The 27,937-nt window shown below is 34.2% G+C and overlaps 4 protein-coding genes across 5 annotated transcripts in view; all 4 read right to left on the bottom strand.

Moving 5' to 3' along the window:
• Nucleotides 1–5,442: 5,442 nt before the first annotated feature.
• LOC120331139 (troponin I, fast skeletal muscle-like) lies at nucleotides 5,443–11,281 on the bottom strand. 2 transcript variants are annotated; one of them, XM_039398181.2, is made up of 8 exons: nucleotides 11,215–11,281; nucleotides 9,653–9,721; nucleotides 9,036–9,131; nucleotides 8,003–8,059; nucleotides 7,273–7,464; nucleotides 6,531–6,620; nucleotides 5,934–6,116; nucleotides 5,443–5,822 (listed from the first exon to the last, which is right to left on the bottom strand). In XM_039398181.2, the coding sequence occupies exons 1-8, from the start codon at nucleotides 11,227–11,229 to the stop codon at nucleotides 5,739–5,741; spliced, it is 786 nt and encodes a 261-aa protein (XP_039254115.2). In that variant the 5' UTR covers nucleotides 11,230–11,281; the 3' UTR covers nucleotides 5,443–5,738. The 2 variants fall into 2 exon arrangements, with proteins under 2 accessions (XP_039254115.2, XP_039254114.2); XM_039398180.2 differs by having other exon boundaries at nucleotides 5,443–5,825.
• A 2,127-nt stretch (nucleotides 11,282–13,408) lies between these two features.
• LOC120331337 (uncharacterized) lies at nucleotides 13,409–16,060 on the bottom strand. The gene is made up of 2 exons (XM_039398412.2): nucleotides 15,045–16,060; nucleotides 13,409–14,406 (listed from the first exon to the last, which is right to left on the bottom strand). The coding sequence occupies exons 1-2, from the start codon at nucleotides 15,925–15,927 to the stop codon at nucleotides 14,255–14,257; spliced, it is 1,035 nt and encodes a 344-aa protein (XP_039254346.2). The 5' UTR covers nucleotides 15,928–16,060; the 3' UTR covers nucleotides 13,409–14,254.
• Nucleotides 16,061–17,309: 1,249 nt separating this feature from the next.
• Nucleotides 17,310–19,844, bottom strand: LOC120330965 (uncharacterized). Its single transcript, XM_039397962.2, has 2 exons — nucleotides 18,892–19,844; nucleotides 17,310–18,553 (listed from the first exon to the last, which is right to left on the bottom strand). Exons 1-2 carry the CDS (start codon nucleotides 19,613–19,615, stop codon nucleotides 18,396–18,398), a joined length of 882 nt encoding a protein of 293 aa, XP_039253896.2. The 5' UTR covers nucleotides 19,616–19,844; the 3' UTR covers nucleotides 17,310–18,395.
• A 1,368-nt stretch (nucleotides 19,845–21,212) lies between these two features.
• Nucleotides 21,213–27,937, bottom strand: part of LOC120330964 (uncharacterized) — a 43,897-nt gene continuing 37,172 nt past the window's right edge. The window contains exons 12-15 of the mRNA XM_039397961.2: nucleotides 26,618–26,715; nucleotides 25,351–25,434; nucleotides 25,016–25,104; nucleotides 21,213–23,614 (exon numbers count right to left, since the gene is read on the bottom strand). Of these exons, the coding sequence (XP_039253895.2) occupies nucleotides 23,095–23,614; nucleotides 25,016–25,104; nucleotides 25,351–25,434; nucleotides 26,618–26,715 (791 nt within the window). The 3' untranslated portion in view covers nucleotides 21,213–23,094. The remainder of the gene's footprint in view (nucleotides 23,615–25,015; nucleotides 25,105–25,350; nucleotides 25,435–26,617; nucleotides 26,716–27,937) is intronic.

A 27,937-nucleotide genomic window follows, 5' to 3' on the forward strand; every position in this document is an offset into this window, starting at 1 on the left:
TCAAGTTTAGTAGCTAATATATTATATTTTACGTCAAGCCACTTTAAAGTTTGTATATGTATGTTGCATATGTATACATGAACCAACACCTGCATATTTGATGGGAAAGCATTAACCGGAGTCGGTTTTATGAATTTCAATTCTTGCATAGTATTGTGAAACCGGTTGCATTTTCATTTACTGTCAAACGAGATTAAAAGAAAATTAATTCAATGTCATTCAATAGTGAATATCCAACTTAATCACTAATATTTAAAACCGTAAAAATCGATTCAAATTGCGATACTAGTATATCGCATGCTAAATTATGAGCAAATTCGGAATGTACACTAGGGTAACCAAAAAATTGCATAACTTCAATGGATTTTTTTCATATCATGGGCAGACTTGATATTTAACACTGTGCGAAACAACAAAATGTCATTTCATTATTAAGGCATCAGGTCGTCCTAAGAACAACAATGTACACTTAACTGAATATTACAATACAGCCTTTTTTGTTAATATAAAACCTCTCTGAGTTCAGTAGTACTAATCTATTATTAATTGATTAAAATTGCCACAATACACTTGTATACCATATATACATGTCAATTTAGATTATTATTAACTTGGATCAACTTTTTTTTGTCTCGAACACTGTTGTCGACCGACAACGTTGGCGATGAGTTCTAATGCACGGAAAGCATCAATGGGCGTGTATATACACATATGTGATAGAAATTTCCGTGTGTTTTCTCTCCAAAATGGTTCTGCATCATGCTTTTTCTAATCTAATCGGTACTCGTCTGATAATTTGCCAAGCTTGTACTTTATCTCTCTCGATTGTGCAATGCATTCCTGGCTTGTCCTGGGATGAATTTAATGCTCTTTACCTCATTGCATGTGAAAATGAATTATGCCGAAAGAAGTAAATATGTAAACATAAACTATTTTTTGATAAAGTTGTTAATTATTGTATAATAAAGAAAAAGACTCATTTCTTTTATGCTGTATAATTGGTATACTTCAATTGACGTGAACTCATTACTACGAGGGTACATGTTACAAAATGTGTTTACTACATCAGCTGCCCGTGACCGCTAAATTAAACTTGAATTAACGTTAATAGTGTGCGATAATACACATAGTACAATGCTGTACTGAAATAGTAATCAGTATTTATTCTTTAAAAAGTACCATCAGGTCTGAATCTCTCAGTCAAGAAGGCGAAAATTAAAGTGCAATATACTATCGTGTTTATATCTGTGTATACAGGTTTTTTATAGAATGACATGAAATTGCAAGTAATAATTTTTGAGCGACAGCATAATCAAGCGTTTCCGTCATGATATCATCTGTGCAGTCAATAATACGACAACCCAGATTTCTAGGCTGGTTGGTTGTTAGTTGGTCAATCGATCTCTAACCTGAGAATATAAGGCTATCCCGAAGCAGACCCAGTAATTCAAAAACACAAATCAATTTTGTAACGCTAATCATCTTAGACCGAATTTGAATATTTGTTGTAGAAAAATGATCGACTCAAAATGACAGTGTAACCTTAAAATACGTCGGTTCGTGTCAAACTCTACCATATTATGCTGCTGTCCAACTCTTCCATCAATTAAGATACGGTACTAAGTAGTATGCACTTGATATCAGCTAATATTAATCGTAGTTTAAAATGAATGAAGAAACACAAAGCCTTGTAACCTTTGAAATAGATCACTTTTATGCACGAATGTCGAACATACAACATCAATAACACATATTTTGTTTCTACTTGGCACTTTTAAATGTATCTACATCATCTCTGTTATACTATATCTAACAATGTAATCGGTTCAAAAACCTTTCATTGTATAATTTTAGGTCTAAAACGCTCATTTTTCGAGGAACATGTTACTCGTGATTACGGTAAATCATCAGAACGCAATCTGAGCTGAAGAATTGCAATAATATAGTCATTGCGACTGCAGGAGTTAGGATAACATTGGTCGCGCCATGTTTTGTACTAATCCTTACGGTACAAAAACAATATGTTTTTAACTAAATTTAAATGCGTGTTTCTGTTCATCATTAGAATAAAATAATAAAAATGCTCATAGCAAAAGCTGTAAACTTTTTTCGTTTCCCCACTCCCTTTTTTTCTTTGTCTTTCTGACCTCACACCCCCTCACATAGCTGTACAATATACTCCATATTTGTGCGGATATTACAGACAAATTTTTTCGCAAACTAAAATACTCTTTTTAATCATTCCTCGAAAGTGCTTTAAAATATTTAGAGTAATGTTGAAGTCTCATTTATCACTAATGACATTATCCTGCTACTACGTCTTGCGTTGATCAATATTGCCGCAATCGCAGTTCTGCGCTTAGTACGTTTTATACGCAGACTATTTCGATTGATGATTATGCACTGTCGCTCGCTACGGCTGATATTATTAATGTCCTTCCCACTCAGTCGTTTATAGAGCAAAATTATTTTTCGACGCAAATTTGTCACGTCAATCGTTGTAATTCTTCACGTCTTGCGTGAGTTTTTTGACATTTTTACACGGACGTAAAACGTGCATTTTTAACGCTGATTGATTACTCTCTAGTATAATGAGTTTTGGTATGAAATATACCTGTAAGCATGTACGTCCATTATTGCATCATTCGAAAAATACTACACACGCGATAACGTACCGGTAAACGAATAAATTTTTTGCCGTATGATCACCTTTTTAAGTAGCGTTGTCGATTTTGAGTAAAATTACATTTCCTGTTAGAATGATCTCAAGCGTAAACGAATGGATTCTATTTCGATGTTATTGCGATTGACCATTATCGTTCGCTACAAGACAATTTACTTGACAATACTTGCAACACTATCGGAAAAAGCCTCTTCAAGCAAAAATATTTGGCTCTCACATTTCACTTAAAAGCAATAAGTTTGATATTATAATGATTCACATGAACCGTCTTAATTCCTGAGAGTAGGAACAAATTCACCGACATTTTCGGTTTCTTAGTAATTCAATCAATAAACAAAATAGTCACCACTAACTGGAAATGTATCGTTTTCAACATTGAATTTCCGTACATGTACATGGATTGAATTTCCGTACATGTTTGGATAACTTGGTCTGACGTGAAATGCTAGTGAGTCAAGGACTTTTAAAATCGAATAAAGCAATGCATATATTTTTGAAGAAGTTACGTAGGTGCGTGCCCTTTTTGCACCAATGCTTGTAAATTTGCCCTGAACCAACTTATTTCTACAAAGAAGATAAAATAAAATCGTGTCAAATCAGTGTTCTCTTCCAAACTTTCGCTTTACTAGTCTTAGCATTTTCTTTGTGGCAACTAAAACCGCTTAGTCCACGCGTGTGGCCTGTCATGCAACTTTTCAATTATGGCATTGTTTCATATAAAAATGCGCTTCAATTGAAACCCAATTCTTGAAACCCGAATCCAAGCACTTGCTTCGTGTTATATTGTATTGACTTTCTCTCACATTCTGCTATCGTCAACCACCTGAACGATCTTTCAACTGCCCAAACGTCACGCCTGCACACGAAGACATTTCAGGACAGAGAAATAGTTATAGGCTTCCAATATTTAATATTAAATGGAACATCGGCAATGGCAGGTAAAGTACGTGTGTGCGTGCTATGTTGAGCAAAAACTGAAATTAATATATATATTAAAACAAGCAAGCAGTGTCCAAATGTTCAGGCAAGTTGTATCATCACGGCGGATCGTGGTAACATACAAAATTTTAAGAAATAGTTCTCTTTTGTATCAAATTCACTAAGGGTAGGATCCCTAATTTCGCGAACCTCCCAGAATCTCACTACTGGGGATATCCTATATATCGACGAGAAGAAAATCCATATAGTTGCGCATTTTCTCAAGACCAACAAAATTTCAGGTGAAAGGCGGAAATAAAAAAAATTGGGAAAATATTTGCATAACTATTAAACTAATAGTATTATCGGAGGCATTCCCATCTTCAATTACAAAACCTTGAAATCGATTGTAACGATTTTGTTCCGATTAAAATACATCAAGATCAAGAACAGCATGAACATTGTTCCAGTTACAAAATATTTGACTACTTATTGTACTTAATGCCACCATTAGTAGATTGTTGATATTTGAATGGTTGTGGCACTTTACTATTGTTTTTTAAATGCGGATAATTCAGTGTAGTTTGTATATGGGCGCATCGTAAATTTGATCACCATTAAGCATCTTTCTACTTTCTGTTGATTTTATGAACTTTCACATTTGCTCTTATGGGATTGTTAAATTATATCTCTAGTGACATCGGATAAACACCAGAGCAATATCAGCGGATGGTTGATAATTTCTCATCAGAGACAGCAACCATCGTATAGGCTGCATGGAAACTTTTGACTGTTTCAGATAAATATCGATTTACGTTTATACAAATAAACAAGAGAGCTATGCTCAAATTTTTGGGCACGGAGAAAATATTTTATCACCAATTCCCCGAAATTATATGCGGTAACTTACCAGTACCTGTATCGGGGTACCGTGGCGGTACATGGACTGTCATACCTTTTCCAGATTCTGTGACGATGAACCATTCTTCTTGACTCAGTTTCAACGTGAATTAAAATACCAACTGATCCGAGTAGCTTCTGTATTATCAGATCATGTCCCACCATCTACCGTTCCCCATAAAAAAAACTTTCTACTTTCGCTGAGCACGAGATCCGCTGATATGCGTTCGCGGAACCGCCACAAGGTGCGCACATTTTAGTGACGTCATAGCACACAAAAACTGATCCCATAGAGCTCACAGAAATATTTGAAATAAATTAAAGGAATAGCATTTTAGTAAAAAATAGAATCTTTAACCTGTGATATTTTCAAGGCAATTGTTCCAGTAATCAAAGAGAAAAGCGATTTCATAACGATAAAATTCCATGGCGAAGAACAAGAACAACGGCATAATAACAAAACGATTTATAGGTCCACTCCGTGTTCAATTATAACAAAATTAGGTATAAATGTTTCGATATCGTATGTCTGTCCACCAAAATCATTTTTTGGAAATTCATTGGCGCTATTTATTTCTCTATTTATTTTACTTATAAGGAGTTTTTCAACGCGTTACTAATTATCCGATGTGAGTCCTCGAAGGATAAGTTTATGGGTAGGAAACATTATTTTTTTTTTCAACCGCATCTATTTATTTGGACCGTTAAACTAGGGATTTACTTCCGTATTCAAGCTAGATTGGTAAACGCAATATCTTACATAGTTTGCCATATACGATCAATCCGTTTTCCCAGCTTTACTTTCCAGAGAAAAGTAATGAGAATCCTATGTCTGGTCCTGTTTCTTATCTCGACTGTTGGACAATTATCTATTTAGCTATGGGTAATCACTGGTACTGCAGAAGTTTTCAAATCAATTTAGACATATCCTATAAAAAGACTTCAGTTGCAAAATAATGTATTGCTTTTTTAATATAAATTCTCATTTGAAGATACAAGACCATATTTCGCTGTAAGACGATTATAAGCATACAATTTCCGACGAAGCAGTATGATATTCTCCATAATAGTTGTTTCTATAGCCGTTTGGCTCCATTATATAAATCACATCTCTCTCGCACAATCAGTTTACTATGGGACAAAACTTTATTGTACGGGAGCAAAATATTAGAAAATAATAAGCATGACCACAATTATATCCAAATATGAAAATTTATGTTTGTGAAAAATGGAGATCCTATGCTTCTTCTTGAGTTTCAAACTTTGCCTTCATACCACTCATGCCAGATTTTGCTTCAACATTTTCTCGCCAGTCGATGGTCTGCTAAATATAATTCAATGGGAAAAATTAGAAAATGTATATATCGAAAAATGTTGATACATACAATTGTTTAATATTGACACAGGTTTAGATGGATTTTAAAATTCTTACATCTTCTTTCTTGCTCTCCTCTTTTTTGACAGACTTGAGATTGGAGCGGAGATCCATTGATACTTTGTGTTTGGATCCAAGGAGAGCTCGGAGCATTTGGTCGGCTGACATGCGGACGCGACGGAGTGGAGGCCTCTTGAATTTTCCACGGAGGTCGAATATTCGCTGATTCAAATCCTCTATCTGTAAATAAAATTTAGGTGTCAATTACAAGGGTTTGGTAAAAACCAAAAATAATACATGAAAATAGCAGAATATTCAGCTTTGGGGCCATATCAATTTGGAGTTTTTTTACGATTTAAATATACTTTTATACAGAGCAAAATTTTATAAAAATAATTTTTTTAAAACCATGTCTACGCTGGTTAAAATATAAAAATAAGAAGATAAAAACATGGGGTTTCTACTTTACAATGCCGTATATCAGTTTTTAAGCTTATTCATAGTCCTTCGAGTCTGCATATAGTAGAATTAATCATCAGGTCATATTTATATTTTTTTCTCTTTCTGAAATGCTCCATTTACGTTTAATCGAAAATAATATTTATTACCGAAGATATGTTGCTGCATAATTATGTTAATAATAAAAAAATACACCTCTTGATCATTCTTCTTAACTTTCGACTCTATGTCATATCTCTGTTCATCAGTTTTCTCAATCTTGTTCTGAAGATCTCTGCATAACTCCTGCAAGTAAAGAGTGTTACCATCAATAGGTGTTCATTTGAAGGTAAATATTGTTATTTTCAACAACGTTAATACTTGATTCAGCTCAGAAAAAAGTCACATATATATATATATTGCATTGCTCATATATATTCCATTTTATGAGCTGAAGTTCGCTCATGCAAAATCGTATTTTGATCCTCAAATTCAAATATTGTAATAATTTACGCTATTACCTTCAAGCACTTTCCAGGGTAAAACTGCATGATAATACTCTTAGATAAATATTGTTGTTTATTAAGTTAGTAATAAAGATAATTTACAATAATGATTCACAGCTAGTATTGTAGTGCCAAGGGTTTTGCTGGTCAAAAAAAAAAATTCAAATTTATTTTCTCGAGATGTCGCTAGAGACTAACAGCCTACATCGTGATTTCGTCAAACTCCAAAATTGACCTATGTTGTACTGGTGTGCCTAACGTATATGTGACGTTTTATATATATTCAAACAGTTTTTGTTATTTTGCAAAAAAAAGTATACAATAAGGTGGAATATTTGTAACAATATTAAAAAAGATAACTTTGATTTAACAAATCTAAAACTATGGGTCTTAAAATCATAATCTTGATGTTTCAGCGTAAAAAAAAAGGTTTCTTAATAATGTCACCTAACCTTCAACTCCGATTCATCCATGCCGCCCAAGTTTGCCAGGGGTTCCATTCTGCTGTCAAGTACTCTCTTCTTTTCCTCGGCTTTATTCTCAGCTTCGACTTTCAGATCTTGTCGCGCTTTGTTGAGCATAAGCGACTTGAGATTTTGCTTTCTTGCGTGCGTCATCTTTCTTCCTCCACTGCTGTGTTGGTGCTATCGACGAAAGTAAAAATATTATCTCAACCACCTAGCAAAACTGTAAAACCGGTAATGGTTATTGTTAGCAATTATTCATCGTTGTAATTGTGACAGAAAAACATTTTTTCAGTTGACTCCGAGGACTACTGCTATCCGCGTTTTACTGATTTCTCTCCCCAGCAAAAACAATTTATCAAATTGTTTTTCATTTTAGTCTACTATAATCTACCCCATTGGGTTAAATGTCTCCGAGGATCTCCTTCGTCTCCAGGTTTTGAGAGGGCCTTACCTTTTCTGGGTTACTATTTGCTGGCATAAATGATAATATGTTAAATTTCATACTAATTTGAACATTTTTATAATTTTATAGCATATATATAGCAAAATATTGAGTTTTCGTGAGTAATTATTGTACTATTCAGCGTGATTTGTAATCAGTATGTATGCGATGTAAATTGAGGCGATGTTTTATATTGTAAAAAGCATTTGTCTTCTTCCCGTTTATTTTAGCTGTTCCTAACCATTTTATTACACTCATCACTGATCAACTTACTGCACTCAAACTTGTCTTCTGCTCTGGTTTTGCTGAATTTTCAACAACAATCTTCGACTGTGAAAATGAAAGGCGATTGCAAGCTTTATGATAATGGGAATGATAATAAGCCACACTTTATAAAAAATCGATTCTAGAATTCTGATCACAAAAGTAGTTAAGTACATCGTGTGATGCTTCCAATGTTATTGTCCATTTTGAGAACAAAACAGTAGACATAAGATTTGAACCGCCAGAAGGGAAATAGACTAAGAAATTTACTTAGTCAATAACACATGGTCCTTCGTGTAGTACAATGGTCGGACATAAAGGTTTTTAAACGTGATCATTCCCATCGATATTCTAGCTGCGATGTAGCTGTTTCCTTAGTCACACCGGAAACCAAAATTTCAAGTCGTTTGCTGATTGAATTATGTGCATTGTATAGTTGTCCATAGTTGGGAGAAATTTCGTGTCAATTTAAAACAAACGATTATCTGAGGTATGTTTGTTTTCATTTTTTGCTAACATCGAAAATTTCACGATTCTGTGAAAAACGTCCTCCTTTATTTTCAAATTAATATAGGCTCGAAAAATTCAAATTACCGGTATTTGTGTTTTTAGACGTTCATTAAAAATCTAGGATTAGATTTACTATCATTCTACATGTCATAGCGTACAAACGTACAGATGAGGATTATAATTGATGACGGAAAGAGACAGCTGTCGTATACGATGCTGTTCTTTACCGGCGGTGTAGGAATAACCGGGAACTGACGCGACGCTCATAAGTAGTATCACGACGTATTTCGAATATGGTATCTAGGGACTTCCAATTTAAAAGCTCCGAAACATAAGTTCTGGCTACGTAGTTTGGCTACTTATATGCGAAAGAATTTTTATTGGTAATATTGCTAAAATCGTGTGAATGTAAATGTGTAGCAAACAAGAATATGTATTCAATCCCAAACGTAGTTAATGAATTGAGATGCCGAATGAAATGTTGCTTTAAACTGAAGTCATAAATATAGTACAATATAATTACAATGTATACCTGGGCGGCCTGCTTGGCAGGTATAGTCACATGACTCGGCTTTTCATCTAGCTGCTTCTCCTGTATTTCATCTTTCTTTGTTGGACTTACATTTTCCTTGATATGAAATGATCAAAACATGAAAGTATCATGAGCATTTCGGTGACAAATATGTACAAAGTGTATAATCAGGACCGAACGTGCACATGTTATTTAGTTTAGTCTAGTCTAATAGGCATGCAACGTTATGTTCACCAAACATGTAGCAGACATATAAACGTAGACAAACCAGTATAGGCAGTAAAATAATACGAACTGTCTGCCTTTGGTGTAAGCGGATCAAAATACCATGAAGATTGTTAATATAAATTGCATGCATGCATGGGTTATTTCAATTTGACATTTCTATCACCAACGTTACAAAAATATATTCGCCAAGCTGACTCCTTGATAATATCTGTGGTCAAGTGAAACTGATACCTTACGTGATATTATCTTTACTAAGTGCTGTTTTATGTCTCCGCTATTTATCGACATTCGTCTGCATACAATCAACTAAATTCTAAAACTTGTTCGGGTTATACATGCAGAAATACAAGCGCGAACCGCTTTGACTCGTGCTCTTTGCCTGTATAGACCTTCGCCTGTTCGTCCTCTTCGCTCTCGCTTTCCGTATCTCCTTCCTCTTCCGAGGTTTCGTATTCGCTCTGAAGCATTTCGTCATAACTTAATTATTATTCTTAGAACAGCAGTTGGCGTTTAACCGCACTAGTGGTTACAGAACTGCTAAAGTTGTAAGCGAAATCGAGAACAAATCCCGATATGAGATGACCAAACCAGTGCTCACAACATTACCAGAAGATCAAAAGAATAATATCTGATCAAATCAATTTGAATTTGAATTCAAAATCCGATAGAGATAACTTAAAGTTGCTATATCAATGGGCAATTTTTAGTACTTATCCTTTTTAATTGTCTCTTATGATACATACAAAAAAGTGCAATCGTTTCAAATAATTTTATAAAATCGACTTAGTAGTTGACGTTTAATTTATCTCAGGCGTTTCATTATGTTGTGCTTGTTCAAAATACTCAAAAATATGTTCAATCATCATAACTAAATTATCAGAAATATTCAATTAACGAAAATTTTAAAACTTATGCAATCTTTTAAAAAACTCAAGTCATAAAGTCTCCAAGGAATTTTAAAATCTCTCGGGAACTTTGGAATTTTTAAAACCTTTGACGTATTATTGATCATCACGAAGCATTGTAATCAAACTTTGAAAAAACAAATTGTTACCTATTTAAAGCAAAAGTTACATTATGACACCCTATTTTACGTGAGCAAAAATAACAGTTTCCTTATCACAATCACAATTAGTCGAAGAATATCAAAAAAATCTTTTATTTTGAACATAACGAAATTTTTTTTTTTACATTAATTCCAATTTCTGTTGTTATTTTTTTGTCATATATGACTAATTTTACGGAATTAAGTTTTCCAATATACGATATTTGTTATATCTATTTAGCAATAAAAAAAAATTGGCTAATGTAGTCGCTTTGAACTATTTTAATGAAAACGAGTTTTAGATCAGAGCAAAATTACAGCTTTTCTGATTTTGTACTTCCGCGGAGATGCCTGAGACACCCAAATTCAGCAAGTATCACGATTGATTTGAAACTATAAATTTCCGGTTCCGGTCAACGTTTTGTAGAACTTGATTTTAAAAATACTGTATTTTGACTTTTTGTACCCTGGGAATTCGTTTTCCACCAGAAATATAACATAGGCACAAATAGTTTGAAAGTAACATAAGTAAGTTACTTCTCTTTACCCAATCCTAAACATAAGTTGAACTTCGCTGAATTTTCTACCAAGAAATTTGTGTTGTTTAGCGTAGACTGACATATCAGTAAAATATATGTATATAGTACTACGACTAATTTTAATATAAAATGAGTAGTTGGCTACAGAAAAGGTTTAGAAATGATCAATAAAAATTGAATTATTAGTTATTGAAATTTTATAACGGCAAAAGGTAGTAGTAATTAGGAAATATAACAATTTTGCAAAATTAATTCAATACTCAATGTTATATTTATTTAAAAATAATCAAAATTATTAATTTAATAATTTAAATATTGCAATAAATTGTTTCTATTTACAAAAATAGTAAACAAAAAGCATACATACTTCTTCATCCGACATATTGTATCTTCAATTTGTGTTGCTTTGTTCCTAGCTATAGTATTTATAAATCTGAATAAGATAATGAAATATATTCAGTATTGAGCCAGAAACATTGCAGAACAAATCCAAAATTTACACTGCATATCTCAACCTGAATTCTGCGCAAATACTTTTCTATCTATTTCCGTCTTAACCTGTTCAGCACTTCTATCTTTTCAAGGCTTAAATTGTCTTTCAAGTGAGCCACCAGTGTTAGATAATGACATTGCTGTTCCGGCTCTTTCCGCAGTCCACAGTGGGCGTGATAAGCGAGCATTACAGAGACGAAAAAGTGTCTGAGCTTTGTTTCTCAATGATGAGCTGAGTTATCGTGTACACATAAAAAGTTTCGTCTCTCTAACCATATTTCTTTATCAATCAAAATCGTAATAAGACTTTCTTCAAATTTCTACTGCCATTCATGTATTATAGGTTAATCGCGTCATGCTAAGGTTTTATATGTGTTGTTGATAGTAACAACATCACATCTATTAAACTTATTTTACAATTTATTTGCCAATTTTTGAAGCCTAATGTTTACTCTTACATAAGTTAGTTAACTTACCTGCTAATAAGCAGAATGTATTAGATTGCGTCTTGGATATTTTGTTATGTATAAGAAATTTTGAAGTTTTGTTGTGCGATATTTTTAGTACTTCAGATATTTTTAATATCTCAGTATATAATGAAATTTAATGCTTTTATTATCGATATCTCGAATATGAATGTTTAAAAAAACAGATGGCTGGGCGTTCAAAATATATACTGCACACAATACTGAGCAATAAATTGGCCTCAGTTTATTTCCGAAATATTCAGTTTCATTAAAAATATTAGCTCAATATTGTTCACAGGCCAAAACCACTCTTAAATCCGTAAATAATTCTTTGTGGTTAATTAATTTTTTTATTTTTGTGAGTAACTTTTCAAAACGTTATACCCTTTCCTTCTTAGTTGGCTAGAGATGGATGCAAAATCGATTTGATTTGAACTCCTTGTGGACGCGGTTTCGTCACCGTGGAATTCAAAGCAAGCAACGCATGGCTTTTCTTTCTGGAATGTGCAGCTGTCTTGTGACGTCAGGATGTGAGGGCAATAACATGCAGGTCGGCTTTACAGTTAGTAATCGTCTCGCTCGACTTCTTTCCCTTCGCCTATAGTTGGTTATTGAATTCCACGTTTTCACTTGGAGGAAACTAAGCTAAAGTGATAAATCTGGTATATAAAACGATGAATAATGATTGAGAAATGGCTGCCTACCCGCATAAATTCAAAATAAAATTAATCGAACAGAAAGTTTTTATGAAAAATTTGCAAAATTGCAAAAGGCCTAAAAGTAACAACATAAAAAAAGGATTTATAATGGTAATACCCTTCACAAAACTATTTAAAATTTTTATAAAAACACGTGTGAGGTATGGGATCCCGATACCAAACTTAGTTCTTCATATTTCACGCAGCTTTCGCGATCCAGCACAGCCCAAAGCATTCAGTCCAATGTTCGTTAGAGTAGGCTTCCCTTCCTATCTCAATTGAGCAACATATCATTTGAACTTTATGTCGCTTTTGTTGTATGGTTCTAGAAAAGTGAATACAATTCTAGTGGCTGACCAGCACGCTAAACCAGGGGTGGGCAAGGTTTTTGGGCCAGTGGCCAAACATTTTGCCCACCTAGACTGACAGGCCATGTAAGTGTGACAAAAAAACTAAATTTTATGTACAGAATTTTATTTACAGTGTTACAAAAGCAAAAATGGAAAACAATGGGCCTTGTGCCAAAACTAAATTTAATCGCAATCTCAACAAATTTCTAGAGATATTTAAAAAAAATATAAAGTAAACATAAAAAACATTAACCTAAAATACAACTTACGCAGACTGCGATCTTAATTTAACAAGCCAGATTTCAATTTACAACAACTATGCAGTACATGCACAATTGGTTGAATACATAAATTTATCGCAGCATCAGGCGGGCCAGATTGAATCACCCAACGGGCCGGATTTGGCCCTCGGTTTGCCTATGTCGAGGTGGTACCATCATCATACCAAACTCTTTCGCAAGCATATATGATTTTAAACTTTTGAGTGGTGTTACTTGGATTACCAGTTGTATCTTTTAATGTTAATGGGTTCTAGTAATAAAACCCCACAAGCCGTGAATATTGTACAAATTTTATTCAATAACATGCAATTCACTCAAATCGAATACCTTACTATTTTGCAAGAAATCAAGAAAATGATAGTACTGACTTAATTGAAACCGCAGCATTAATTAAAATGCAGGAGTTCTATTCGAAAGATCAGATGCATACTTTCTACGAAACGGGGTTTCAAATATGCTTGCCATAAGAAAATGTACAGTAGTTTAAAGATTAAATCTTTCATTTCAGCAATTAAATATTATGAAAATAATCAAAAAAACGGAATAAAGGAATAGAAAATTGAAAGCAGGGTTAATTTTCTTCTGCATAATAATTGAAATAGCAACTCGAAAAGCATCACTCTCTAACGTTACATACACTTTGCGATAATATCCGTTTCTGCCTATGATATCCTAATAGAGTCAAAGAAGACAAATTTCGAGTGGAAAGAAGTAACTGGGGATAGTTGGTGTGAGTGATGTAAACAATAGCATATAAATAGGGTCTTTGTGGTTTAAATATGATAGTATGTCCTCACGTTTACGTATTATGACTTCAATTTTATTTTTATTGTATGTCACCGCGTCACTGTTATCCGAAATACGTGTCTTATAGATATATGACCTGATACCGGATATAGAATAAATTCAAACAAAAAATAGTGCAATAATTTTACAGGATTTGTTCGAAATAAAACATATAATCGAAATACATTGATAGCATATAGGCCTGATTCTCGTGTCTTAAAACCTATATGCCAAAAGGTATCAATAATCAGCAAAGCATTTGAGGTGTTTTTAATTATACAGTCCTCGTTGCATATGTAACATAGAAAATTATGACAACCAGATTGGAGAATATCATGCTTTTTTTTTCTGTACAACAGCGTAAGTTACATCTACTTCCTGATGTGATGAACTTGCTTTTTGCTCAATCGACTTCTTTTTGTTGACTACTGCATAAGTGGACTCGATTTCTGGCGTGACTCGATCGTTCTGTGATTGAATTGAATCTGAAACAATATATTAAAATTTGAATATACTGAAGTAGGAAGAGTGAACCGTGGAAATTGCATTTTGTGCATTAACAAAAATTTGAATTTTTCTCATTTATTCGATTGTTCAAGCTATTAGTAGTGAATAGTTTAGGGAGGCACTTTTTCTGAAGGGTATACGAGACAATTCGTCGTATTTTTGATTAAGTTAAATTTCTTGGAACTTTTGTAAACATAGATGTATGCTATGAAATCTGATATTTCTGATCATTTCAATGCAATTTGAATCAGGTACAACTGGACCCACTTAATTTATGTTTATTTTGCTCTTCTTGACTTCTGAACGAAAACTCATATTAGGAAACTTTCAAATAAATTATAGCTTACAATAGTAGGAGCAGAACAAAATAGACATCTCCCGACAAAATTTAGCCTGGAATCTAATTGAGGGATACGCTCATATTGTAAAAAGGAACCCTTTAATTGCACAAAATTATTAACAATTGTGATGTGTTTAACCGTGTGTGATAAGCGTCTTCCTCAATACATTTCGCGTACTCAATCGATATCTAATTTTAATACTAGAATCTCATGCTGTAACATTACAATGAGTCAGTTACAAACCACCATTAAAAAATTTGCTTGTACTTTTGTACCTTGGCTTTGCTCATATCCGGTGTTGGAGATTGCGGCGTGTTGGGTTCTTTGAAATTCTCCTATTGTTGCGTAACCTGCAATTCCGCTTCCATCTGGAACTTGTCCTATTGGTTGAATGCTTTGTTGGGTCGTATTCCTGTTGCGGTTGCTTTCTACGTGATCTAACATTATTTGCTCACTTCCATTTGGACGTTTTCTTCTCTTGAAAATCAGGACAGCTATACCTATTAATATTATGCATCCCAATATAATCAGCACGATCGTCCATGTGTTTGGTCCAGATAGCTTCGTCGATTGGTCAACAATATCCGACGTCGTTTTCGTAAGATTATCTTGGACTGTATTTTCAAACGTAAATTTGGTAATCACGTTGTGTGGTATAGAAGTGGTTGTCGCTATGTCCTCAGACTCTAGTGAAGAAGTATAATCTGGGGTGGAACAAATATACCCTAATTTTCCTGTGTACTCTTGTTCGCATTGTATAGGCATATAATAACATTTCCACTCGCTTTGGCTGAATTTGATGGTGACGCATGTTTTTGTACCTTTGGTGGAATCAACAAGGGTCTTTGGTGGATTTGTGAAAATATCTCCATCATTCCAACTGAACGTTTTCCCATCGTTTTCTCGTTTCAAACCGATTCTCCAGTATTGTATATCTGTAGTCATTGTCATCAATACTCCTTCTAAATGTTTGAATGTCTCGTTCGTTTTAATTATTGCTAGATCCCTTTTTGGGTCTGATAAACACCTGCATTTTTCTTCTGCTTGATGTTGTGTTACGCTTTTTCCAAAAATAGTGAAAAGAATTCCTTCATACTTGGTCGTATTAATTAGACCGTCGTCTCCTTCGCACATTTTGTTGGCGAAATTAGGATTCATAATAGCAGACCTAATATAGCTTTGCTAACGACGCTGAGCGCAAACGTTTGAAATATAATTCGCACACATCTGAAACTTGCAGTAAAATGGTAAGCTGCAGACGGCAACCAGTCAATGAATTTAAATACATCACTGCAATGCACTTGTCAAGCATGGGTATGAAAAAATAACTGAGAAATGCCGAAGCATCGATGAAAAAATATCGATATGAGTTTCATCAATGGCCCATATTTGACTAATCATGAACTGATGATTGTCATTGATTGTCCAATCCTGGACTTTTTACTACTCATAAGTCATCATAACCACTAATAGTCAGCAGATTTAGAAGAATTCAATTCTAGGATATGACGTAAATTGGAAATTTATCCGTACATACAAATTTCCACACCTCAATATCGGTAGATGCGCACCGTACTGAAAAGGTGGTAATGTCTCAGTTAATTGATGTATGAAGTTGAAATCACCAACATCACTTCGTAGTCCGGTGTTAGTGCATTGTCGTCCAACCTACAGTGTCACGTAACAATAAATTCAATGCAATCTACCCAGAATAACTACTGCACGGTTTTACCAACTGGTAATTATTACTTATCGATCTCGATCGGTGAGTATGTTGATAGGTATTTGTCTGTTTGTTTGGCTGTTAGACACTTTCGTATGTTACGCGATACCGAAAGCGAGGTTGAAACTGGTCCAAATTTTGCATGTGCATTCATCATATCTCGGACCAGAAGCCTATTGATTTTGGGTGAATTATGTCGTATAATTAGAGATTATTAATTAATTAGTGATGGGACAAGCGCTGTCGCTATTGAGTCAGAGCAAAGAAATCGAATCCGCAGTTTCTGTTTTGGGGGATCCCCTAATTTAACATGCGGAAGATCGAAGAGTCGGCGGTCTCCGATCGCTATCTAGTTTTGCACTCCACACGCTTTGTAATTTCCTGTCGTAATATTGATGACACTTACTGAGTAATAACTGGAAGTGCTTGTGCTTCATTTTTGTCAATACCAGTCACCATTATGCTATACATAAAAATACACAATCCAGCACTTGTTACCATTTCAAATTGGAATCTCGGCTTAAAAGACAATAACGATGCAATTAATATTGTCCTCTAAAATTAAAGACTCCTTTAATTTTAGGAGTCTGATTTCATCATAGAGTTTTTTGCTTTATGAAGTCATGGTGGAAGATGGTGGATGCGCAATATTTGACGATTCCGGGACCGTGAAACCGACTTGCTAGAAGGTAAAGCAATAGTAAACCCGTATACTTTCTTTAATTTAAGTAAGTATATATAAAGTAAAGTGGGACGCCTTTGAAATGAGACATTCAACAATTTTCATGTAGGTGATAAATGGGTTGTTGAAGCATCAGGAAGGTCAAGTAATTAATAATCAACAACGTGTGTGAGACACGACTGCACGTCTCTTCGCCATCTAGCGGAATGCGGTGAATTTCAGTGATATGATGTACTTTCATCTAATTATATAATTTCAGAACTGAATGGCCATAAACATTTATATTATATAAAACACAAGTACAACATAACATAAAAGTACAATATTGCAGTCCTAGGAAAAATACCAATGAAAAAACAAGCAAGATTTATCTAAAAGATTACCAACTTTTCACAGGGAATGATTTGTCTAGGATCTAGATTATATTCTCGTAAAGGTTTTGGTAGCCATTTCTTCAGTAAACCTGACATTCAATAAACTATATTTCAAGTGAATCATTGTCACATCATAGTTACGACAAGCGTATTTGAGAAAGTCAAATTTTCCGTTGTTATAGGATGGATTGCCAACTGCACGCCCCATGTCAAAAATAAAACAAGGCTATTGTCGAGGTGCGCCACCACATGGATAGTCGACTGCGAGAACAGTGCTTTACTCTGAACATGTCAACAAGTCCTCAAGTTTCTTTCAATTTGTTGACCAGATGACGGAGATGGGTTTTTGAATGAATGTAAAAATGTGTGTTTGCCATCAGGTATGACTTTGATTGGTCTAATGAGAAAAATCTTTTCTATAAGGAGACCACTTGTATATTAAAAATGTTGGTACTCCCGAAGTCTGCGCACCAAGATGTCACACAATCTTAACCTTAACCTGGTCCACAACTTGAGTTCAGGTTGTGCGCCATCTTGGTGCGCATACTTCAGGAGGTCTGGAAAGATTGGAAACAGCTGTACTAAACAATATCTTAACAACGTAACAATTTTTAAAAGCATACATATATATGCTCATAAATGGTTCCATTCCATTTGAACCAATGTAGATTTGAACCCACGACAACCTGAGAAAATTTTTTTGTTTTACGGATATTTGAACCCATACTAACCCTAACCCATGGGTTTTAGCACCCGCATATAGATTAAACCCGCGGATATACACATGGGTGCAAATGTACGTGGGTTCAAATGTACGGTCACCCTCATAAATATCTGTATAAAAATTTCAATGTCTCTTCGTGACTTTTGCATACTGTTCTGAAATATTTTTAGGCGCCTCTTCATTTTTTGTCTTGAGATCTGTATCTGATTTTGTATTATTAGATGATTTTCGTTCTTTGTTAACCTTTGCATAGGTTGCTTGAATTTCTGATTGCTCAACGCCTGTAATAGAGAGTTAGTTTTGTTTGGTTTATGACTCGAATATATTCAGGCCGTGCAACAGCTGCGCGGTGTATGAAGGGAATGTAACATGGATCGCGAGGAGTAATGACATTAGCAACAGATACAATTCAAATTTTGATAAAAGTTCATCCACTTTTTTTAAGTACTTAGACCAAACCAATCTAGTTTGGTAGTCTATCTATTCAACAAAATTACTTACTTCAGTTACTTTCTTACAGTAATCTATGAGAAAATTACGTACATAAATAGTCAAAGAGCTTTTTGTTAAATGGCCCGAATTAAACCCATGTGATCAACATTTTAGTCTCACAACTAACCGTTTTGTTCCTCGTCACAGTAGTTTTCGTCAACAACTTCAGTGTAAATTACGGTATCAATTGTTGCGTACCCAGGATCATCATTAATAGTAGCATAATCGCCCTCTTGACGAGGTTTTTGACTAGCAATATTGGTTGGATTTAGGTGAATTGCTTCCGTCCTTTGTTGATTTAAATGACACCGAGAATTTCTCAAACTTCTACGCCTTTTATAGCGCCTTATTATGACGTAAATCAACAGTGAAATCAATATTGTAATGCCAAGTAATATGGCAACTATAGAACCACTACTTAGTGGTCCATGATTTGAAGACTTTGACCCGGAAACTGAGTTGTCAGTTTGGCAGATAAAATACATATTTTGGTCATTACAGCTATAGTCATATAGATAAACTTTTTTACTCCTGGCTGGCTTAAACAGCGAAGCACAATTTGTCATTCCTGTGTCGCCGGTGAAGTCAAGTACGTTGGACTGCAACTCTTCATCGTTCAGCCATTTCCAACCGTCTGCTCTACGCTGTAGTCCTAGCCACCAGTAGGACTCTTCTACATGCGAGCTAACGTTAGTTTCAACTTCTTTAAATGAATTTTCGTCTGTTATGATAGCTAAATGTGATCCCAAAATTTTACAGTCTTCATTTGCCGTTGTAAAGTTCACTTTTTTACGGTAGTATTTGAATGCAACGCCGTCTTCTGGGTCTACTTGACGTAGCGAGCGAGACATAATTGATTCTCAATAACAAACCAAGAAACTCTATCAAGCAATATAACGTGAGTTACAGCCTAATAAATCACTATTTACAATTATATAAATTGTTCCTGAAATTTATTTTTAGTCAATACAATTTACTTTTCAAATTTTTATTATGACAAACCTGTTTGCAGTACGTCTCTTCCTGTTACTTTTACGTAAGGAAATGGTTTTATATAACTTATTACTAATGTCGTTTGCAGTGATGCGCAGCTCATTCAAAATATCTAGACCGTACGAGTACATAAGCTAGCCTATACCTTTGCTTTCATCGCCCACGGTTGCCATAAATAAATTATAACGTCAGTTCCATATAAGTCCATAAAGTTCAAAAGCCATATACCTCAGTTTCGATTGGTGCGTGGTTTTGATGGCGATGATTTGATGTGTTTGTCAAATTGCGTGTTTCTGCTTCACATCAGACTGAAATTTATGCATCCAATATACGAAGCGCAACAATAAACTAATTATAGCGATTTGAGAGGTTACCTATCGGTATCTATTCTAGGATACTACTCTGGTAAAGCAGGCAACCAACCTTCCGTTACCATCTCACCTAGCGCTGGCGTGATTAGTGTATATTTAAAATGGGGAAGATTCCAATCATTTCAAACTTTAGTTAAATTACAATGTGCTGACGAGAAAAAAACACTAACGGAAACTTAGTTTTAAGTTGATGTGTATGCGTTCACTCCATTGGTCACTCTTAGCTCAGTCGATTCTAACATAAACAGACGTGTGTGTGACTAACGAAAATTTTGATGACTGATGATTTTGACGCTTTGCACAAGAATCATGTGAAGAATCTGTGGAATATGTTCCAAAAACTGGGTTCTGTTTTGGAGGGCCATCCTGCATATGTCATCATCTTTGCTACCTTTAGAAACTTCTTTCACTTCGTATTTGAATATTAGGTTAGAACCTCCTCGTGAATTCTGTTTTTTTCCTAAAATTGGCCTTGCTTACTATTGTAATAATAGCAAATGATCAATATTGACCGAAATTCATTCCCTGTGCGTCTGTTGCTTCCTTAATTGTTTTACGTACCTGAGCTATAGCAATGACAGGCATGTGTAAGCAATATAATACAAGATGAAGTGAACTAAACTGAGTAATGTAAACACATTGTACATACCATTGTTTCGCACCGGGTTTTCACGTTGAATACTCCTCTTCGTGAACTGAACAAATCCTAACATATGATTATTTCGTTATTGATTATGACTTTAATATCAACAGATTTTTGGTACACAATTTGGTTCTATGTCAACATTTGGTACTGTATATAGGCAATCATTTGTCTTTTCCATATATATATATATGATTTGTTTAGAGCTGTGAATTCCCCATTAAACTGGAACAAATTGTCTGACAAATTAAGCCCAATTACTTGAAATCATTTCCATTTCAACATTCAACTGAAGATTTTTCATATTTGGACCTGCATTGCTATTGTAATGTGCTCTCTGTCCAATACTCTTCAGGACAGCTATAACTACAACTGGATTGAGAAATCTTCGCTTCAAACAGGAAATCTATTTTTTGCTGAACTCTACATAATTGTTTCTCATGCTTCCTATTCTCTTCTTGCAAATAGAGCGAATAATGTCAAAAATGGAAGAATCATCGTTCAAAATTGAAAAAAAATCACATTTATAATTACAGAAAATCTAAATTTTTGTTAATTAATGTAATATTTTTAATAATAATCGTGATAACATCAATGATAATAATAAAAAATTAATCAAACTAAATTAAAATAATAAGAATATATATCAATAAAGTTGAGGATACAAAGGAAAATCAAAACATTGAAGCGAATGTTGAAGACAACAAAAGTACATGCTCCGTGCCGTGAAGCCCCTACAAAGAATGTATAGATTCGGAATAAGATTTTGATATAAGTTGTGTATGGGATTAACTAAAGCACGGTTATTAAACGCAGTCAATCCCTTATAATTGATGTAACGTACGATTTTGTAAAACATCTTTGCTGATATTTGGCCGTCTTGGTTAAACTAGGAAATACCCACTATATTATTGCATAATTTTTAGGAAGTAAATCAAAAATTCCAGTAATTATATAGAAATATTTCCGGTGTCGAAAGGTCAAGTTCGATATATGCTCATTTATATTTTTTGCCTTTTAGAATGCATAAGAAGTGTGTGAGTCATGATTAACAGTTTTTTCATATTCTATTATTATTTAAACTAAGCGAAAAATAAATACGTTCAATATCAAGTGCCTTTTTCATAACGTCTACACAGGCAGAAAGTAAATACCGTGTAAAAATGTATCTGTCCTATTGGATAACTTAAATAATGTAGATCAGTATAATTCCCAATAAAACATCATGAGGAACGATTTGAAATTTCCTAGAAAACACTATATTCAACTTTAACCACGATGGGTATATTTTCTAGGGAATTTACCTGCATGAAGTTTTAGGAGTACAGTACATGCATTTCACCTTCTAAGTCTAAGACATAATGAATTAATTGAAACGGTTAATACATTTTAAATTGATAACACGGGATGGAAGAATGAAAATAAATTTAGTTAATCTATCTAGAACAATTCAGTACTATGGACCCATGCAACACATCCAGGATGTGATAAACTGGATAGACAAAATCGGACTAAAACGTTTTGGCAAAACGTCCTGTACAGTGTACACTTTCTTTTATTTAAATGAATGGGGAAACAAAATATCAACGCCTAAAATCTATCCTTGTCTAAGATGGAAGCAGAATTGGTCAGACTACAGGTCCGTACAAAACAAAAATGGAAGAAACTCCACTAGTATAGAACTAATGGTCGCAACGAACGAAAAAATCTCTAGTAAATAATGACGTTGTTCCAATTTATGCATTTGAATCATGCCTTCGACAGATACATGTATATACAATTATTCCAAATGCTGTCTTCTATTTTGAGATAAATGACTAAATGAATTGTAAATTTGATAACCAAGAACCAGTGTGGAGTTAGAACTAACAAAGCGGCTAGTTAGTGCTAATAGAGCATAACAATAGGGTATATGTCTCCAACCACTCAAACTGATCACGAATGACATTGTGTGCAAAGTTCTTCCAGATGTGTTAAATGTTACAAAAAAGTGATATGATATATAAATAAAGCGTTATGCTGAAATACACACCATCCTATACCCAAAATTAATTTCATTTCGGGGTGGAATGCTGACAAATGCTTCCAACCTCTTTTTGCTGAAAAAAACCTTCTGTTTGTCGATTCATCGCATACGCAATAATGTCCCTGGGCGTGTCATGGTTTTCACACCACTCGTCTTCCAACGAACGCTATCATCGTACTCATCTTGGCATGTCACTTCGATCTTGTGCAGGAGGGACAGACGATACCAGTTTGCCAACGATGTTATCGCAATTACGATCTGCTCTTTTTATGTATTCGACGACCAGATAGATGGCTGTCAGACAATATCTGCACTGGTTTGGTCAGGAGCTGATTCGAGGTAGGCGCTGAATGGATTTTCTCCGTTTTCAACTCTGAAACGATCATGAAAAGAAGGCATGGAAGTAGATGCCGTTGTGTGTCGCCTGGCATGTTGGCGGCCCAAACCAGCATTTGGAAATTGTAAGTTTGTTCTGCTTGATCTAGCAGCACCTTCCCCCAACAAAGAAGCTATTGATTTTCTGAAATATTTTTCACTACCTGTGTCTTTCGTTTCCCAAAGTATGTCATGTTCATTTTCAAGTCTAGATACGTCAGTTTCACTTGCGCATGAATGAATATCAGGTTTGCTGAATGGTGCGCCTTGCATTGATGGAACATCTTGTAAGGAATTACTATTGTTATTGGCATTGATTATTTCGCTCTCGTGCTGTTCTTTTGTTGTGTCCTCTTCTATACCCTGCATATCTTTAGGGTAATAGTTGTTGCCGGCAGCTGATGTGAATTTTCGTCGTACTGTGGGTGTTGGAAAACAAGAGCTGTGCAATATGAAAAGTATGTTAGACTTATGAAGTTATGAATACTTTCTGTGATGTATGGTTTTTAAGATTTGAGCCCTGACCATTACAGCGGTTCTAAATTTCTTAGCACTCCACACAAGATGTGGTCAATGTGTGTTGCAGGCTATACGTCTAGGACAGTGTTTTCCAACCTATGGGTCGTGACTCGTGACCCAAAACTGGGTCACCTGAAAATCTTCTTGGGTCGCTTGTTTTTTAACAAATATTTAAAACGTTTTTTTTTTCTAGTAAATTTTAATGTTTAGTTTCTATTTGGTATTAAAGTAATTGTATATATGAAGTATCGCAGCATAAAAACTTGGAAACATCTCATTTTGTTCAAAACCACGCCAGAGTTTGTTGATGGCAAATCAGCGTACCTTTGTCACTTACACAAATGCTTTGTGAAAATGCTTGTTTCGCATCAGGCATCTGTACCGGTAATCTAATTTTGGGGTCATATTTGGCGTTTAGTATTTGAGCATATTCTTGGGTAGCGAGACACATCAAAATTTAATTTTTTGAAAAATCTTGTCGCTTGGAAAAAAGGTTGGGAAACACTGATCTAAGACAGTGTAGGAAATGAAGGTTATATAAAAATGAATGTTTCTATCAGTCATTTAATTTTACTGTCAAAAAGTATCGCATGTCTTTTATTACTTGAGCATATCCTTGGGTCGCGAGATATTACAAAAGTTAGGCTAGGAAAAAGGGGTTGGGAACCACTGTTTTAGAATATTGGCTATTTTAATATGAGTAACTTTATGCTTCGGTGTATCTGTTGGCTTGGAGCAAATGTTATCTGTTTTACACAAAGTAGTTTTAAAATTTCCCAATTGCAACAAATATAATTCGCATATACCATCAGTTTTCTACACAGTCAAAATGAATTTAAAGAAATCAATAAAATATTCGATTAGAATTATTCAATGTGTTTTAATTTCACGTTGAAATCGATCTTTTGTCACCAATAACTCAATTGAATTTATATATCTTATATAAATTGAAAAGTTAACCCAATTATCGCTTTGGTATGAACAATTGCAGACTAAATTTAGAATAAATTGTCTAAATAATAATAATGATGTGTGAAGATGTTAAAACCGTAAATTATTTTCTATTTAATAAATCTAGGCCAAGTATTTATGTATCGTAGGGTTAATTAACCTATAATATATATATGCATATAGATATTAACGCGTCAGTACATCGCTTGCAAGTCGCTCTCCTATTAAACTCCCTTTGAACTGAAAGCGCGTGATCCATCTGAGTCAACGAAAAGTAAGTTTTGTGACTAATACACTCAGTTGATAGTGCAAGCCTCCTCGCACTATGCATGCGTATTATAATTTACTATTTATTATAGAGATTAAAAGCCACCTTAAACTCGCGTTCTCTTGAACTCTTGGTGACCTAGGCAGTGTTTTGCGCATATGAAGTGATCCGGAAGAATTCTCTCTTTGGCGTTGCTGAAACAGAAATAAATGGAATTTATTGGTTTGTATGACGAATAAAAAAAAAGATGGGTTGAACATATTGTCGGATGTCGGAACTGAATATGAACATAAAGAATTAGTCGATTCGCAGAAAACAAATTTTTTCAACCGCTCATCATCATGAATTTGAAAAAATCAAAGACAAATATTATAACAAATGGTAGTTTTATTATCGAAAATAAACTGTTTAGTGGGAATGGAAATAAATACCGAACTTACTTTTTCTCGTTCTTCGACTTGTTCTTTCGCACTAGCTGTTGAGGAGTCAACTTCAAATGTATCGTGAAAATTTGCGTAATTTACCTGAAAATTAAAAATGTAATTACCATTGTGAGAAGTACATGTTAAATTCAATGTATTTTGAAATCTATGATGTTCACAGCTTGCATTGCAAGTAGAATATGTCAATCATTCTGTATAACACATTTTAATTTTATCTACTAACCTAACGCCAACTCATTCGCACAATTTTAAAAGGTCGGTCAAGAATCTGAATAATGATAGACATGACTGTCTTGTCGGAATGAAAGCTCCGGCAGCAAAATCACTTTTTGCACCGAATTAGCTAATACAGGGCAGTGACTTTAGATAAAGAACATGATATATTGATGATCAAAATCGAATATTTTACTATTCCGAATATATTCTGGAAAAATATTTCCGAATATGGAATTTCGAATACATTGTAAATTGGGGGCAAGTGAATGTGGAAAATTTACATAAATTAATATATATCTTCATGTTGATCACATTTCAAACGACACAAAAATAAAGGTAATTGGTTTCGTTATGTTGTTTGCTACTAGTTGAGATATTGTATGTTTTGATCTGCTGGGCCAGGTGGCTTAAAAGTTCTTCATTTTTGAATAAAAATGTTCTAAATTATTTCAAAATTAAAAAAATTATGATATCGAATAAAATGAATTTCGATTGTACTCGATTAGTTTTAGACATCCCTGAGAACATCCCAAGTGTGTTGTGTGAAAAGGGAGCTTAAACAGTCGGGACCGATTATTTGCGACGATCATACCGAAATTGTATGTAAACGTGGCCTAACTTCCTTTGCATCGAAGATTGACATTTCAGGTTCAATTTTTATTCCTACACCTGACCCAGGGTGCAATCAATTGTGTAGCAATACCGAACTGGAAATATTCTTTTTCTTCAAAAATAGTGCGTATCGTTAGATATTAGTAGCTGCTTGCATAGGGCCTAGTTCGGAGCGAAACGCGTAAATAGGCGTCGTAGAAAGAATTTCCACTTGTTTTGTTGAACATTAAGATTCAAAACCTCATTAAAAACACACACAATGTGTTGTAAATGTTTAATAATAATATTTTAATAATATCTGTATTATACATGAGGTTTTTCCAGCTATAAAGTACTCGACAATAATACTTCCAACTCGTTCTGAAGAACTTCAGTTTTCCTGTTAATTTAACGTGTTGTTTTCCGACTATATTCGATATATATACATCATTCTCACCTCATAATATCCCTTTTCCATCATCAAGACTTGCATGAATCGTTGTCCCCAGAGTACTTCGTCTTCTACGTACGAACTTCTCGCTTGACATGTCATTCCTTATAATAAAATGTTTAAAATGTAATTGAATGATAAATAATGCAATTAATGAACAGACGTGTGGTAATAAAATTGAATCAAATTGAGGCTACGTTTGAAGTGTTTAAATCACTGAACGAATTCATACACTGTAGAATGAATTAAGATTTCTGGAGTACCAAGTTTGGTTTTTGATTATTGAACTGACATATATAAGAGATATGATACCATCAGTTTCAGCTCGATATATGTTTTCTGATAAGATTTTAGAAAATATAAGAAGGAAATTTTGTGCTGATATGGCAAAATTTGCATTCATGGCCACTGTTACAAAAAACATAGTGGATACACCCGCATCAAAAGATCATGTTCCAACTAATGAAGTCGTTAAATTCGCAACTGGTACAGAAATTTGAATGCTGAATATTTGGAATTGCAAACAAAATTCAAACTTAATCAGTACTTTTATTTTATTTTATTGTGAACACATCCACCTGCTAAATTTTCTACTTATATGTGCTAAGAATATTGTTCGAGTGAAATTATCAATTTTATTTGCTTGCTAACCAGAATCGGTAAACGGTTTTGAAATATCACTGAAAAGGTATCCGAATGAATGCTTCCACAAACACAAAAATTGGTTGTATTTTAAAGATGTTTTGTGGCTTCCACATATTTGCTACCAGCTCTTACATTACAAGTTTTACACATTAACACAGTTTGACACGATATCGGTAAATCTTTATAAACTTTCAAGAGATGATTAATTCTGAATGTCGAAAAAATGAATAATTTGCATTTGTGAAAACATAAAAATGCCATATTATCCATTCTGATCATTCATGATCCTTGTGTCGTTCGTTTTTTACGAGTTATGTTTCATTTAGAGTCCAAAACCTTACAATTGGGATATGTGTCAAATGTTTAAAATATTTTTTCCGAATCGGGGGTGTTTCAATATGTAGGGAGTGATAGATATTTTGCTATTAGCGAAAAAAACTATTAGTAACTTATAAAAATGTTTTGTGTATTTGACAGACCGTCTGCAAATCTATATATGCCACTTTCTGGATATTCAAATACAGTTCTACTTAAGTTAGGAATTAAAGTGTTAAACACGCCCTCCTCAAAATTAGAGGAGGGCGTGTAAGATTTTTTTTAGAGGGGAGGGATGTTCACCCGATGTAAGGGGGGGGGGGGGTGCAGGGAAATCTCTGAGCCTATTTATTTTACTGCCCATCT

This window comes from Styela clava, chromosome 6, assembly GCF_964204865.1.
Source record: "Styela clava chromosome 6, kaStyClav1.hap1.2, whole genome shotgun sequence".
Classification (NCBI taxonomy): domain Eukaryota; kingdom Metazoa; phylum Chordata; class Ascidiacea; order Stolidobranchia; family Styelidae; genus Styela; species Styela clava.

Excerpts from the sequence above, each read along its gene's own strand:
- LOC120331139 (XM_039398180.2), bottom strand. Across the intron at positions 7,465-8,002 it reads AGAAGACAAGTTTGAGTGCA|CACCAACACAGCAGTGGAGG; the intron begins GTAAGTTGATCA and ends TTTCGTCGATAG. Across the intron at positions 6,621-7,272 it reads TGGATGAATCGGAGTTGAAG|GAGTTATGCAGAGATCTTCA; the intron begins GTTAGGTGACAT and ends CTTTACTTGCAG.
- LOC120331337 (XM_039398412.2), bottom strand. The coding sequence starts at position 15,927 with ATGAATCCTAATTTCGCCAACAAAATGTGCGAAGGAGACGACGGTCTA. Across the intron at positions 14,407-15,044 it reads CGGATATGAGCAAAGCCAAG|ATTCAATTCAATCACAGAAC; the intron begins GTACAAAAGTAC and ends ATATTGTTTCAG.
- LOC120330965 (XM_039397962.2), bottom strand. The coding sequence starts at position 19,615 with ATGTCTCGCTCGCTACGTCAAGTAGACCCAGAAGACGGCGTTGCATTC. Across the intron at positions 18,554-18,891 it reads CTGTGACGAGGAACAAAACG|GCGTTGAGCAATCAGAAATT; the intron begins GTTAGTTGTGAG and ends TCTCTATTACAG.